At 40.9% G+C, this 15,065-nt stretch overlaps 1 protein-coding gene across 2 annotated transcripts in view; it reads right to left on the bottom strand.

The window, feature by feature from the left end:
• ZCCHC24 (zinc finger CCHC-type containing 24) overlaps positions 1-10,542 on the bottom strand; it is a 175,545-nt gene extending 165,003 nt beyond the window's left edge. For both annotated transcript variants that reach the window (XM_089682514.1, XM_089682515.1), the window contains exon 1: positions 10,117-10,542. In XM_089682514.1, the coding sequence (XP_089538640.1) occupies positions 10,117-10,356 (240 nt within the window). In that variant the 5' untranslated portion in view covers positions 10,357-10,542. The remainder of the gene's footprint in view (positions 1-10,116) is intronic.
• Positions 10,543-15,065: the final 4,523 nt, after the last annotated feature.

Genomic DNA, 15,065 nt, shown 5'->3' with positions numbered 1-15,065 from the left:
GAAGCTTACCCCGCCCTCAGCTAACTGCCGATCTCCTCCACTCTTCCTACCACTACATCCCCCACAGCTATCCCTCCCGTACCCCTATCCCCTCCCTCCTAGATTGTAAGCTCCAAGGAGCAGGACCCTCGAACCCCTCGTGTATCGCACTGTATTGTTATTCTACTGTCTCATGTATTGTCTCCCATTGTAATGTACAGCGCTGAGCGAACTGTTGGCGCTATATAAATACTATGTAATAATAATAATAATATACATACACACAATTTGTAATATCCCACATTGCGCGGATTCCCAATTTATCATTTATTCGTTGATTGGACAAATTGGATGTGACGTCATTACTCCTCTAGATTACTACACTAATTGTCAGCTTCCACAATGGTCCCTCAGGCATGGGACACACATACTTACATTGGTCCAAGCTAGATCAATGTAATTATGCAATTAGGATCGTACCTGGGGTCTGGAGTTTAGCTTTAACCCTTGCAGGGTTTTTTTTTGTGCCTGGAGTTGGGCTTTTAAAAAACGAATTTCATTATGCATTAATGATTACAGTGTTGCATTAATTTGTGCCTTTTTATGTCTGCCTAAAGTTCAGATTGAAGTACAATATACATACTTAATACATACTTAATACAAGGCGAGGAAGTAATCATGGCTGACACTTGGTCAAAAAACACAATACAAAAAGCACTGGCAGGAATGCTTCCTCCATTTAGCAGTACAAACCAGTTGGCAGTGACACACTAATTGACTTGTATTAAATTACTTTGATGGATTCATTACTATTTTGAAGGTTCCACAAACGTCTGCCATCATTAGACTGTCCAATAAACTGCAACACCTCTGGTATCCAACATGTTAAAAATGGGAGGGCTGGGATGTATTTGTTCAGGCCACATTAAACCATGTACAAAAGTCCCTTAGCACATAAAATGCCGACCATCCCCCTTCTGTATCATTAGGGGCAGCCCTGTGCACTCCCCACTCTCCAGCACTCCAGGAATACTGAATAGTTTAACTGTTAAGGGTAATTTGTATTCTGACAGCATCATGTGTTGTGTTAAAGAGGAGTTATCAATGTGTATGCTCTATTCACTCTTGTTTAGATAGTCTTTCATGAGAAGCAGCTCCCAATGCAGCAAGTGCTACTTAGCGAATGATCAAGGCCTAGAAACCAAAGTTGCTCCATATTCTCTATGAGATAATCTGTGTGTCATTTCCACACTGTATCTCTATGTAAATGAACACGTATAGCAGCTTGTGACCTTGAATACATTATTTAATTATACACATAACTATAAGCGATAAAATTGTGCTTCTAGGCCCAGAACAGTTGCGTAACTCTTGAACCAGATCATTCAGATCCATCATACTGTAAACTCATTCCACAGTCATAAGGCTTTTTGTTTAGTATACATAATTCAATTCCATATAATATAAATGTACGTGTGTGCACATAAATCAAATCATATATCAGCTCATGTTTTTGCAAGCTAGATGCGAAAAAGGGCATTTAGGGACTGATGTGAATGTACAATATATATGTAAGCGCTGCGTAAATTGACGGCGCTATATAAGTACCTGAAATAATTTGATATAAAGACATTCAAAAAATCAGGCACTCTTGGAAATAATTGGTTGCAAACATTTTGTGCATGTACTAAACTCTGCACATATTCTCTTCCTATGTTAAAAATACAGAAAAACAACTCAAATGAAACTGCTTTCCCTGTAGCGTGAGAAGTTGGTGTGTTTGTACATATCCAGGTAAGTCATTTCAGGATAAGTCAGTATCAAACCTTGCCTGCTAAAAATGTCCTGATTAGACAAAAATAAGGCTAGTTTGTGTGATTCCACATTATGTTTAGCCACCCTCAAGTTCAATATTTACCAACCTGCTATTAAAATAACTGGTTGTCAGCCTTACTACACAGGACTGAGCTGTCATTCAAGATTTTACATTCAGGGCTCACAGACATAAGCAAATGGCTGTGTATTCAGAGGGAACATGATACACGCTGCTCTTATATACCTTCAACCCTGCTGTGAATACAGGCACTCATACACATACAGTGCAGGTCAAAGTTCTATGGTATTAGACTAGACATAGGGACACAATTGTGCCATCTGCAACTACTGACCCATGGTATGAGTATCTTAGTCACATACCCCAATGAGGTGAAAGCTGCTATCCTGAGCAGAGGAGTCCCTGATATCAGGCTAGTAGACAATGTCTATTCACCCTTAGCCCTGGTTCACACTGATGCGGTGCGGAATTTGCAGCGTTTTCAGTTCGAATCCTCAGCGCATCAGAATTGCACCCCGTTCATGCGAACCGCTACACGTGTGTATGTTAAGTTAAGTTAACACCCCGAAAGCGGTCTGCAAAACGTGGTGTGATGTGCAGAATCAGATTGCATAGGTGTGAATACCTATGAGATCTGATTCTAGTGCAGACCCAAAAAAGGTTCCTGCACGTTTTTGGTGCGGGTGCGGTGCGCACCAATGTATGGCTCCAATCGCATCACACACAAATCGCATGTGATTTGCACAGGAATGCGGTATGGTTCCTGTGCGAATCACATGCGATATACCACACCGCACATATGTGAACCCAGGCTTACACTTAAGCTCTAAGGCCCTGTTCACATCTTAGCACTGGCAACTTGACCTACTTTTCCAAGCTGTGCTCTCACAGTGAAAGTGTCCTCCCAGGACGCCTTTAATATCACCCTACATCCTACTTCCTAAAACTACTGCATGCAAGGCTTTTTTTATTGCAGTGTTACGCAAATACTGAAGTGTGAATGGCAAGGTTGACCTCAGAGTGTTACATATGCACTGTGCTTCCTAGTGCGAGAAAACGAATAGGAAAGTACAGATTTGTAAGCAGGCCTAACTTCAGCCATTTTAACAGTTGTTTCTAAACTAAACTAAACTCCATTAAAAATTGACTAAAATAGCAACACAGTGGTTTAGTGGTTAGCACTCCTGTCCTGCAGCACTGGGGGGCTTAGTTTGAGGCCAAGGCAGGACACTACCTGCATGGAGTTCGTATGTTCTCCCTGTGCTTGCTTAGGTTTCCTTGAAGTTAACTGGCTACTTTTTAAATTGGCCCTAGTATGTGGGTTCATGTGAGGTAGGGACCTTAGATTGTAAGATTTTTTAGGACAGGGGCCGATGCAAATGTAGAATATGTAAAGCACTGTGTAAATTGCTGGTACTATATAACCACCTGTATAGAAAAAAAATTATAGGTTTACTTATAGGTAGAGAGGGTATGCTATAGTGGCTAACAGTACGGTCCTAACCACAGGGCTGTACAAAGGAGCATGATTTCTGTGTTCATCGGTCACAAGTGAGTACACACAGCACAGGCAGAAGCCTGCACGAATCAATGGCAGGCTGACAGGCGCCATGGCTCTAGGTACACTGGAGTATGCACATCTGTACAGAGACAGATGAACAGCACAAATGCAAACTGTCTGCATCCAGGGCCACTCATCCTCATATTAATGTGACCATTCAGATGTGTGGGTAACTGCATACAGCCACAGTGTCTGTCGGCCAGTCAATAATTTGTGCTGGCTGTGGCTGTAAACATCTGTGGCTCCTGGGCACAGAAATGTATGTTCTACGGCCCTCTGCAGCCATGTGAATGAGACCTAATAGATTAACAGTGGTTCAGTGTATACATGACCAATAGTCAACCAAAACAATATCTAGCTGTCACATCAAAGCCCCTTTAAAGGCAAACTATATTGATAAATTCTGTATTCTGGTAACTGTATGGAATTAAAAAATATAAGGATAATATTTAGTTTATCGTTTATTTTCTTATTTTACAGGCATTTACTTTTTCTCCACCATTATTGTCCCAGCTGTCCAGCAAAAGTGACAGTTACAGGGGTGACAACTTATTATACTTATTGGGATAATCACAATGGTCAACTTATTCTGTGTTTTAAACCCTTTACCAAAAGAAGTCCATCCAAAACTACCCTGTGTGCAAAGTGACAACACTACCTTGATTTAATGGGCAGCACAGTGGCTAAATGGTTAGCACTTCTGCCTGGCAGTACTAGGGTCGATGGTTCAAATCCCAGCCAGGACACCACCTGCCTGGAGTTTGCATGTTCTCCCTGTGCCTGCGTGGGTTTCCTGTGGGTACTCTGGTTTCCTCCCACACTCCAAAGACATGCTGGTAGGTTAATTGGATCCTGTCTAAATTGGCCCTTGTATATGAATGTAAGTTAGGGACCTTAGATTGTGCACACCTTGAGGGTTAGGGACTGATGTGAATGTACAATATATATGTAAAGCGCTGTGTAAATTGACAACGCTATATAAGTACCTGAAATAAATAAATAAATTGCAGAATACAGAGCATTGTCACGCTGTTAAGGGTAAATCAAATGACCTACCAGAAGCATCAACAGATGACACAACTATGTAATGGGGGATAAACTCAGATAAACAAAAACTGCTGTCTTATTGTGAGAGACAGACTGCAGCATATATGTCATCTGTAACTTCTGCTAATAGATCTACTTTATCACACCATAGAACAAAAGCAGCTAAAACCGGGGCATCCCTCCATATGCATTTTTTATACACTGGAAGGGATCTTTCTGCTGTTTGTTGTGTTGAAAAGTAGACAAGCACTGCTTTCTACATCTTGCTGGTCTGTGGCCTGTAATGAAAGGATTTTTCTACTGGTTTTGTTACAAGTAGAAAGCCCCTTTAAGTTATTTAACAATACCTTTTGGTTGCACAGTTCCTAATAAACAGACCATGCAACAATCCTTCTTTCCCTTGCCAGTGCTATCTGCTATTTGCAGCATATCATAAGATCACCACATAAGCCATAAAAACCAGCACAAGGCCCACTGCTACCATCATGAAGAAGAACAAAAGGGAATAGGATAAACATTCCCAGCCCTCCTTTAAACTTCACTTTTGCGTTTCTGTTTTCACGATTGTTGACCCATACACTAGCCAGCTGTTACATGACCAGGCCAAAAGCCTTTGCAGCAGCAAGGTTCTCTTCCTGTGTATAACCAGCTTTAGAGGCGACGATTCTGCATAACAAATCTATACGTTTACCATACAATCATTTTTTTCTGTGATTTCTGGCTAGATTAATGATATACATATGAAGTATATTTTGGAAGTCTGGTCTTGCCGTTTGATGAACAACTGACCTCCCAATGCACTAGTGCCCTGCATTTTTAATGTTCCTTAAGAATATTTGGATGGAAAGTTTGTTTTTAAAGCAGCCTGGAATATTCTTTTTCTGGGAATACTTTGAAGTTTGCATGAAAAATAAAACCCTTAAATTGTTATTAAAACATTTATAGCACGCTTGGATAAAGCTGATGGAATTTTCTTTCTTTCCTTTCGTTACAGGCCCTGGATAGATATTACTGTCTGGGATCACTCAAAGGGAAATCTGTGTAACCATTTGTCTACAAGAGCAGCTGTCAGGGCAGGCTTTTGTTCCCTTCAGCCAAGTCATTTGGCACTGACTGGGTTAATCACACTGTCAACAATATTATCCTTACACTTCCCTGGACTCTGGCTGATCTAAAGCAAATAAAGGAATTTTCTCCACAGACCAATGCCAGATGCCCTTAAATAAAACTTGCTAGGCAAGGCAGAAAATATTTTTTTCGCCTTAAACACTTTGTGAAAGAGCCACATAAACGCTTGTTAGAGTCACCATACACATTACAATCTAACTGTTAAAAAATTGTACAATCAATTTACCAAAACTACATAATATGGGGATCTACCCAATCTATCTAATCGATTTGTATCTGATCTGGCAGGCCTGTGCATTATATGGTTGTTGGTATGTAGAAAGGAGATTGTACAATCAGATTGTAACCTATATTGTAAGCTTTAGGGTACCAAACAATTCAAACTGCAAAAGTCTACAGCAAGTATAACGAAGGCATTCATTTCATATGAAATGGATAAATCCTTTCTATTAGTCCTTGCAGCCATGATTATATCCATACAGTTGTGATGTTTTGCAAAAGTTTTCAGTATTTACACAACTTGATTATATTATTATAGACTGAAAAGGATACATGTAGCATTTCACTTCATATCAACAGTACAATGTGACAAAAAGAAATAAATGTAGAAAGTGCAACTAATAGTATCAGTGGAGCAGGTACAACAAGAGAGAAGTAGTAGTATTCTGAGGACATATACTGAGACTGGACATTATAGCAGAGATTAGATGATACAAATGTACCATATATTAGTATATAATAGTATCAGTGGACCAGGTACAACAAGAGAGAAGCAGTAGTATTCTGAGGACATATACTGAGACTGGACATTATAGCAGAGATTAGATGATACAAATGATACCATATATTAGTATATAATAGTATCAGTGGAGCAGGTACAACAAGAGAGAAGTAGTAGTATTCTAAAGGACATATACTGAGACTGGACATTATAGCAGAGATTAGCTGATACAAATGATACCATATATTAGTATATAATAGTATCAGTGGAGCAGGTACAACAAGAGAGAAGTAGTAGCATTCTGAGGACATATACTGAGACTGGACATTATAGCAGAGATTAGCTGATACAAATGATACCATATATTAGTATATAATAGTATCAGTGGAGCAGGTACAACAAGAGAGAAGTAGTAGCATTCTGAGGACATATACTGAGACTGGACATTATAGCAGAGATTAGCTGATACAAATGTACCATATATTAGTATATAATAGTATCAGTGGAGCAGGTACAACAAGAGAGAAGTAGTAGTATTCTGAGGACATATACTGAGACTGGACATTATAGCAGAGATTAGACGATGCAAATTATACCATATTTATTAGTATATAATAGTGACAGGAGTTGACAAAAGTAATAGTTTTTTGCAAATGACTGGACAGAAAGACAGTAATTAGTAAATGATGCAATTTAATATAATAGTATATGCCAGTGACAGTAAAGTAGATAGAAGTAGTAGCATTCGTAAAGTTTCTGTAATATAATACTATATATTTGTAACAGTAGAGTAGACAGAAGAAAAGACTACCACACAAGCTGCAATCTCCTTTAGGCCACATTCACACTGCTGCATCGCAGTCATGTGCGTTTTTCATGCTTGCTTTGTGGGTTTCACACATTTATTTGAATAGGTTGACCTACACATGACAAATGCACCAAGGAAGCTCCTTTATATCTTTTGGGCATAGAACTTGTCGCATTTTTTACTGCACATTTGTCATGGGTGTTGCCATACACAAATATGTGCATTTGTTGGTCACGATTGGGGTGCCATTAACAATTAATGGCAACACAAGCAAGATGCATGTTTTTTGTGCATTTCGGGAACACAAGCAGAAATGCACACTTGTGCATGCATTACTGGAATGCGCAGATGTGAATGCAGCCTAAGATCTACCAAAAAGTAGAACAAAGGACTGCCTGATGATACAAATCGATTGGTAGACTAGGTAGATCCTCACATTGAATGGATTTGGAGAGTATAGAGTAGTGATTGTAGAAAGGCTGTAAGCAGGGGCAGACTGACCATTTGAGCACTCGGGCACTGCCTGAGGTCCCGGGGTCAGTAGGGGGCCCCATTAAATGCCCCTGGTACCTTTTATAGGATTTTTTTGAGTGTGGGCAAGGACACAGGGGCCCCATGATCCCCTATTGCCCGGGGGCCCCATGAGTTGTCAGTCCGCCCCTGGCTGTAAGGCCAGATTGTAAAATATATGGTGCCCCTAAAATGAGGAGTAGTATTTTGCAGATGACACATATTGAGCCTCAACATAGAGGCAATGATTAGACAATGATACAGTTTATATATTAGTATAGTCTATAATGGTAACAGTGGAGTAGATAGGACCAGTAGTATTTTGCAGATGACACAATAAGATTGAGCATACAGGCAAAGATTAGAGAATGATACAGTTTATATAATATAGCAATATACAATAACAACAGTGGAGTAGAGAGGAGGAGTAGTATTTTGCAGATGGCATATTGAGATTGAACATACAGGAAGAGATTAGACAAAGATATGGTTTATATATTAGTATAGTATATAATTGTAACAGTGGAGTAGATAGGAGTAGTAGTAATTTTCAGATGACACATATTCAGACTGGACACAGGAAGAGCTTAGACATGGGCACAGTTCTATACTATCGTAGCATACAATAGAAGGAGCAGATAGGAGTAGTAGTGTTTTGTATATGACGCATTGGGATTGAACATAAAAGCAGAGATTAGACAATCATATAGTTTCTATGATATAGTACATAATAGTAACAGTGGAGTCCATAGGGGTAGTACTAGTTTGCAGGTGACTCATACCGAGATTGGAAATAAAGGCAGTGATCAAAAAATGATACAGTTCTATAATATAAAACTAATAGTAACAATGGAGTAACGGTGGAGTAATAGTAACCATGAAGTAAATAGAAATAGTAGAAGATCAGACAAATATTTTGTGTATATAATTAGTACATGCTAGTAACAGTGGAGCAGCTAGAAGTAATTTTTGCAGATGATGCATAGTGGGACATGAAGGAAGGGATTAGAAAACGATACATTTCCTATAATATAATACTCTATAGTAGTAACAGCGGAGTAAACAGAAGTAGTAGTAGTAGATCAGACAATGATGTAGTTTACCTAATAAATTAATACATAAAAGTAAAAATGAAATAGATAGAAGTAGTAGTAGGTCAGACATTGATTTAGTTTATATAATGATTTAGTAAATAATAATTATAGCAACAACAACAGAGTATATAGAAGTTGTAGATTAGATAATGATTTTGTTGATATGAAATATATTAGTACATAAAAGTAAAAGCGGAGAAAATAGAAGTAGTAGTAGATTAGACAATGATTTTGTTGATATATTAGTACATAACAGTAAAAGTGGAGTAGATGGAGGTTGTAGATAATGGACAGGGATTTTGCTGATAGAAGTAGTAGTAGATTAGAGAATGATTTAACTGATATATTAGTACATAACAGTAAAAGTTGAGTAGATAGAAGTAGTAGTAAACTAGACAATGATTTGGTTGATATATTAGTACATAGTAAAAGTGGAGTAGATAGAGGTAGTAGTAGATTAGACAATGATTTTGCTGCTATATTAGTACAAAACAGTAAACATGTAGTAGATAGAGGTTGTAGATAATTGGACAATGATTTGGTTGAAATATTAGTACATAACAGTAAAAGTGGAGTAGATAGAAGTAGTAGTAGATTAGACAATGATTTGGTTGATATATTAGTACAAAACAGTAAACGTGGAGTAGATAGAGGTTGTAGATAATGGACAATGATTTGGTTGAAATATTAGTACATAACAGTAAACGTGGAGTAGATAGAGGTTGTAGATAATGGACAATGATTTGGTTGAAATATTAGTACATAACAGTAAAAGTGGAGTAGATAGAAGTAGTAGTAGATTAGACAATGATTTGGTTGATATATTAGTACAAAACAGTAAACATTGAGTAGATAGAGGTTGTAGATAATGGACAATGATTTGGTTGATATATTAGTACATAACAGTAAAAGTGGAGTATATAGAGGTAGCAGTAGATTAGACAATGATTTGGTTGATATATTAGTACATAACAGTAAAAGTGGAGTAGATCGAAGTAGTAGTAGATTAGACAATGATTTGGTTGATATATTAGTACAAAACAGTAAACGTGGAGTATATAGAGGTAGCAGTAGATTAGACAATGATTTTGTTGATATATTAGTACATAACAGTAACAGTGGAGCAGATGGAGGTAGTAGTAGATTAGACAATGATTTCGCTGATATATTAGTACATAGCAGTAACAGTGGAGCAGATGGAGGTAGTAGTTTTTGCAGATGACACACAGTGGACAGGACATAAAGGCTGGGATTAGAACATGATCCAGGATCTAGAGCAGTATAAAGTAGTGGGAGTGTAGTAGATGAAAGCAGTAGTAGACAAGGCAGTAAGTGAGTTTGTAGCAAGGGCTGAGCAGGCATGGGTACTAGTGAGCAGTTAGTACTAGTGACAGTCAGAAGGAAGAGGGGGATTTTGGGAAGTGAGGGACACACCTCAGTCCTCTGGAGCTGCAGGAAGCTGCTGAGATAGCTGGAGTGGATGGAGGAGTTGAGATCTGGGGGGCTCTTGGAGTAGCTGTTGAGATCAGGGTGGGAGGCATTGTTGGACTCTGGTCTGAAGGCATCAAAGGCACTGGCTTGGTGAGTGTCTTGCAGGGACAGATAGACCCAGTTGAGGAGCTGGGCAGGCTGGTAGACTGAAGCAGTGGTATCTATGGCTGACAGCAGGCTCATTTTGCCCCCTGAGTTAGAAGAAAGCAAGCCTCCGGCCCCCTCCTCTCAGGCACAGTCCTTCTCTCCTTCTTTTCTTCAGCCTCTTCCTCCTTCCTTTCTTCCTGCCCCCTATCTTTCCTTCCTATAGGGATTTGGCAGAGGGCTCAGTAAGGGCATTGCTGCAAACTTCTCTCAGCTCAACTTTTCCCAAATTTCTCTGCAATCCGCTATGTGATTGCACGGCCCCGCCCACGGCGCGCTGCCATTGGCCGGCCAGCATGGCTCATCTGCATGCACTGCAGGGAAGGTCGGGGCTGTTCTCCATAGGACGAGCTGTCATTGATGGGAAGCGGGTTCCCTTTAACCCCGGCAGGCAGGGGAGTGCAGGGGAGACTAGAGGAGAACAGGGGGGAGTTGGGGAGACCACGGGAGTGCAGGGGAGAGCAGAAGGGAGTGCAGGGGAAAATAGTGGGGAGCAGTAGGGGGGAGCAGTGAACTACACCACCGGGAAATGTGATCCCGGCTCACAAGTCTGCTGCTGGCCGCTCTCCTCTCCACACCAACAAGCTGTCTGCTCTCATTGCACATTTTCCCTGGAAAAGTCTCTCTTCTTGTAATGAGCTCAGATCTCTGCATTACGGACAGATTACATTCTTCTAAATCATCACGTGTCTTTCCTATTCCACCTGGGCGTGGCTTCATGTACATCCTGACTTCTGCATACATGTGGTTTGGGGCTTTTTCATTTATTTACATTTTTTTTGTAATTTGCATTCACATACATTTGCAGGAGTTCCTGCGCTCTTTCATTGCTCTTGCAGCGGTTCCTGCACTTTTGTGATGTGTTTGTGCGTTGACTTGCGATGTGTACTGGTGTGGAAAGATTCCACATACTGTACTTTTTTTAATTCACATGAAAGCATTGCAATGGTGTAAACTAGGCTGATTGGAGAACATTCATTTTCGTGGCATATGCGTTCTTAATGCGTTTGTGCTGCATGTAAACCCAACATTTAATATTTCTGATATGTGCTGACTGTACCATGTACTTGTATGAGAAAGTCTCCTGTTCTCTCTGTATTGCTTCCTTTGTGTGAAATCCCTGGTGTACCTGCTTTCTTATTAAAAAGAAAAACTGACTACACTAGGCATGAGAGCACAGCATGGTCAGTTCTCTAGCTGTGGTGGCATACTCAGTCTGCTTTCCTCCATTGATATGTGTGTGTGAGTGGGGCACCGTGTCCTGCATGTGGGGGTACCTGATGTGTGCATGTGCTCATCAACACCTGGAACCAGGCGGGGCCACACTCATGTGACATCAACATTATGGCGTTACCCCAGCTTAGAAATGAGCCTAACAGTGTAGTAGTAAACTGTTCCTCTGTGAAATATGTCCCGTATCCCTGCACACTGTAGTGGAGAACAGAAACAGAGCGCACAAACCTTGCGCATTACCTCAGTAAACAATTAGTAAATTTACACACACAAGTAGTAATAAAACAGGCATTTAAAATCCAAAAGCGCATCCTACGATAAGGAGACACATGCGAATCCCATCTGTAGGGGAAATTCACAGAATAACACTGACACCTTTCGAAGGGGGTCCCTTCTTCATCAGAGCCAGGCTCAATAAATTTACTGTTTGCTGAGGTAATACTCAAGGTATGTGTGCTCTGTTTTTGTTCTACACTACAGTTTGTATCAAACTTCCCCAGCTTTGTATTGGAGCTGCAACGCCTTTGATTGGCCTGCGACGAACTTCCATACATCTTTATACTCTTTATACTATTGATCCATTGGCCTGGAGGGTGCCTGAGGGCAGGAGGTGTTGTAACCGTATCACTACACACTTTGCCTTTGCTTTGTTACATTTAGGAGGGACATCGCTGAGCCTATGCCTTCTCCACCTGTCCAGCGTACCTCAGTCACCTCACTCCCCATGACAGAATGGGGCCCCCCATGCACATAGAGTGGACCTCATACATGCACTTGATTAACTCTTACTACTCCTTTGCACCATGTGGCCATGCCATGGGTCTTTGTAACATGTTCGGTCCCAATACCTTTGGTGAACCCCCTGCTGGGGAGGAAGCCAGACCATCAACCCCCTCACTACTAGAGGACCCTCCGCCACGTAAGGTACCATGCTTCATGACAGGCTGCTGTATGCTCTTCAGAAGTCTTTGGTTACCCATAGCAACTGTTCTCTTCATCCACACCTTCTGCTGTGTTACCCTTTATAGTGGCCTTGCTTCATACCCCATATGATATACTAGATCTGTTCTTTCATATGCCAGATATCATCATGCTCCCCTTTGAATGATTTCAGACCAGGCTTTGGAACAGTTTAATAAACATTACTGTGACTCTCTGTTGCAGAATAAATATCAACAATAACATAGTCCAGGACATAATTACCTAATGGAGGTGGCTACACAGGCATACAGTGTGTTTACAGGCGTTAGTCCATAACCGGCGATCTCCAACGATTGGTAGTGTCCTCCGGAACCCTGTTATCTTGTGGAGTTACATGCTGGCTCTTGAACTTTTCGACTCCAAGATCTTGGCATGCTCTCTCCAAGTTTTCTTAGGGGCTCCCCTCAAATGGACCTTCCCCCTATTTATGTATGCCACAGGGTGGAAGGCTGACCCTGGAAAAAGCCTGAGAACCAAGCTCCTAGAAATCAACCCCTTCCCCAGCCTGGGCAAACCGGCTAGCTATACTAAGCATACAGCTCCCTGTAGGCACCTGCCTATACTTCCCTCCTGTTTTTGTGAGCTGTCCCAGATTGCCACCATACCCCATAATAAAAAACATGCAACAGTACAAGCAGCAGCAGTAATAACAGTATACCAATCAGCCAACACTAGAACTGTATTGGAAAGCATAGAGTAACACAGTTCTCTGATGGTAGGTACCTATACATAAAATGCCAGATTGGGGTAGGAGATCCACTCTGCCATGGTAGGGTGTTTCCGTCCGATATGGCGCACCACTAATTATTTATAACCGGGCATCACTAGTTTGATTTGGTCCATATAAATCTGGTGGCCCATGTTGTGGTGGAATTCTGCCTCAATGTACTCATTTTGGTACCAGAACTCCGAGAGGTGCATCGCAACCTCTCCCATATGACTCAGCTGTACATTTTCGGTCTTTCCTCTTCCAGTTGGTGAAACAAGGCCTTGGGCACAATGGGGGAAGTGTACTCGTAACATTTAGCCACATATTAATTAAAGTACTTTTGAAGGTGAGGTAGCTGAATGACTTTGCCTCTGGGTGGAACACTGACTCCTGCGGAAGGAACGCATCCATGGGTTGGCGGGAGAAGTCTTGGAAGCGGTCACTCTGTGCCTTGGTCACCAGTGGTCTGGCAGGTTTCTCAGTTGTAGCTGGTAGAGCAGGGGAGATCATAGGTGGTAGCAGCAATTCCTCTTCGCTACGTTCGAAGACTAGGGGGTATAAGGTCATCTCTAGAAAAATCCCGGGAGCTGAGATCTTAGAAATGAATCTCTTTCCCCAGCCTGGGCAGACCAACTAACTAGACTAAGCATACAACTCCCCCTAGGCACCTGCCTACAAGACTTCTACTTTAATAACACGCCTGATGGCATCTGATGTCAAGGAGCCCTAGTGGTGGACATACACAGTATGATAAAACTAAGTGATCAAGCAGGAGAAAAATGGCATGGTCAAATGATGAGCGACAGATAAGGATGGTTTAGATTGACCAAAGTAGATCGAAAAGGGGATATAATTCCTGCCGCAAAGTTTTGCAGGCTCAGAATGTGTACACCCCCAGCCGCTGCCCAAGGGGTGGTAAAAATTAGGCTTAACCACTTCTCCTCAGTTGCAAGTGTAAAAAAGCCGTATGTGACAGTATTGGTTGACCTAAGTCGATCGATTGTGGTGTAAACAAATCATACAGAGTCATTTGATAGTGTTATTTCAGGCCCTATGGAATATGTTTACTTTTTCGTAGGCCAATCATACGTGATTAACAAAGGTGTGCAAAACACCATTGATCAAACCTAAATGATTTTTTTTTTACCCCACCAAAGCCGATCGACTTGGGTCAGTTGAAACGTTTAATGTTACTCAAGCAATGTCTGATTCAACCGTTTAAATAAATTGCACATCAATTATTCAGTTTTACTGCACTGTGTATGGCCACCATTACAGCATCTGGACACCAACTCCACCCTTAAATATGGGACATCATCTTCTCCACCCAGAACTGAATATCAGCGCCAAGTTCTTTGCTTTGAATTTATTTTACATCCACTTTTTTTAGCCTACGCCACAAGTAGACATGAAGCAGTTGCACTCCACTCCTAATGGAATTTCCAGAGATTATACCTTAGGCCCCATTCACACCTAAGCATTTTGTAGCTTGAAGCTCAAAACTCCCAAACTCCCAACAAACAAAATCTAATGTTTTTACATGATGGTCATTCACATATGAGCGCTCTGCCACCTGTAGCAGAATTGGGTGGCTTTGGCCCCCCAGTCTACCTCCGTACCTCGGTTTACGAACGCCTCGGTTAACGTAATTTTTGGTTTACCAATGAAAATCCATTGAAAGTAATGCCTCGGTTTACTAATTTTTTTATGAATTTTTTTTGCAATACAAAGTGTATGTTGGTGTCGATTTTTAAATGCAATTGCCGGCTTTTTTTTTTCTTGACTATAGCTCACAGAGTTAGCTGTCACTTTCCCCGAGCTAAAG

The sequence above is a fragment of the Staurois parvus genome, unplaced genomic scaffold, assembly GCF_062004578.1.
Source record: "Staurois parvus isolate SC_StPar_1 unplaced genomic scaffold, SC_StPar_1.0 ptg000291l, whole genome shotgun sequence".
Taxonomy (NCBI): domain Eukaryota; kingdom Metazoa; phylum Chordata; class Amphibia; order Anura; family Ranidae; genus Staurois; species Staurois parvus.
This window is presented reverse-complemented; position numbering and strand designations above follow the sequence as displayed.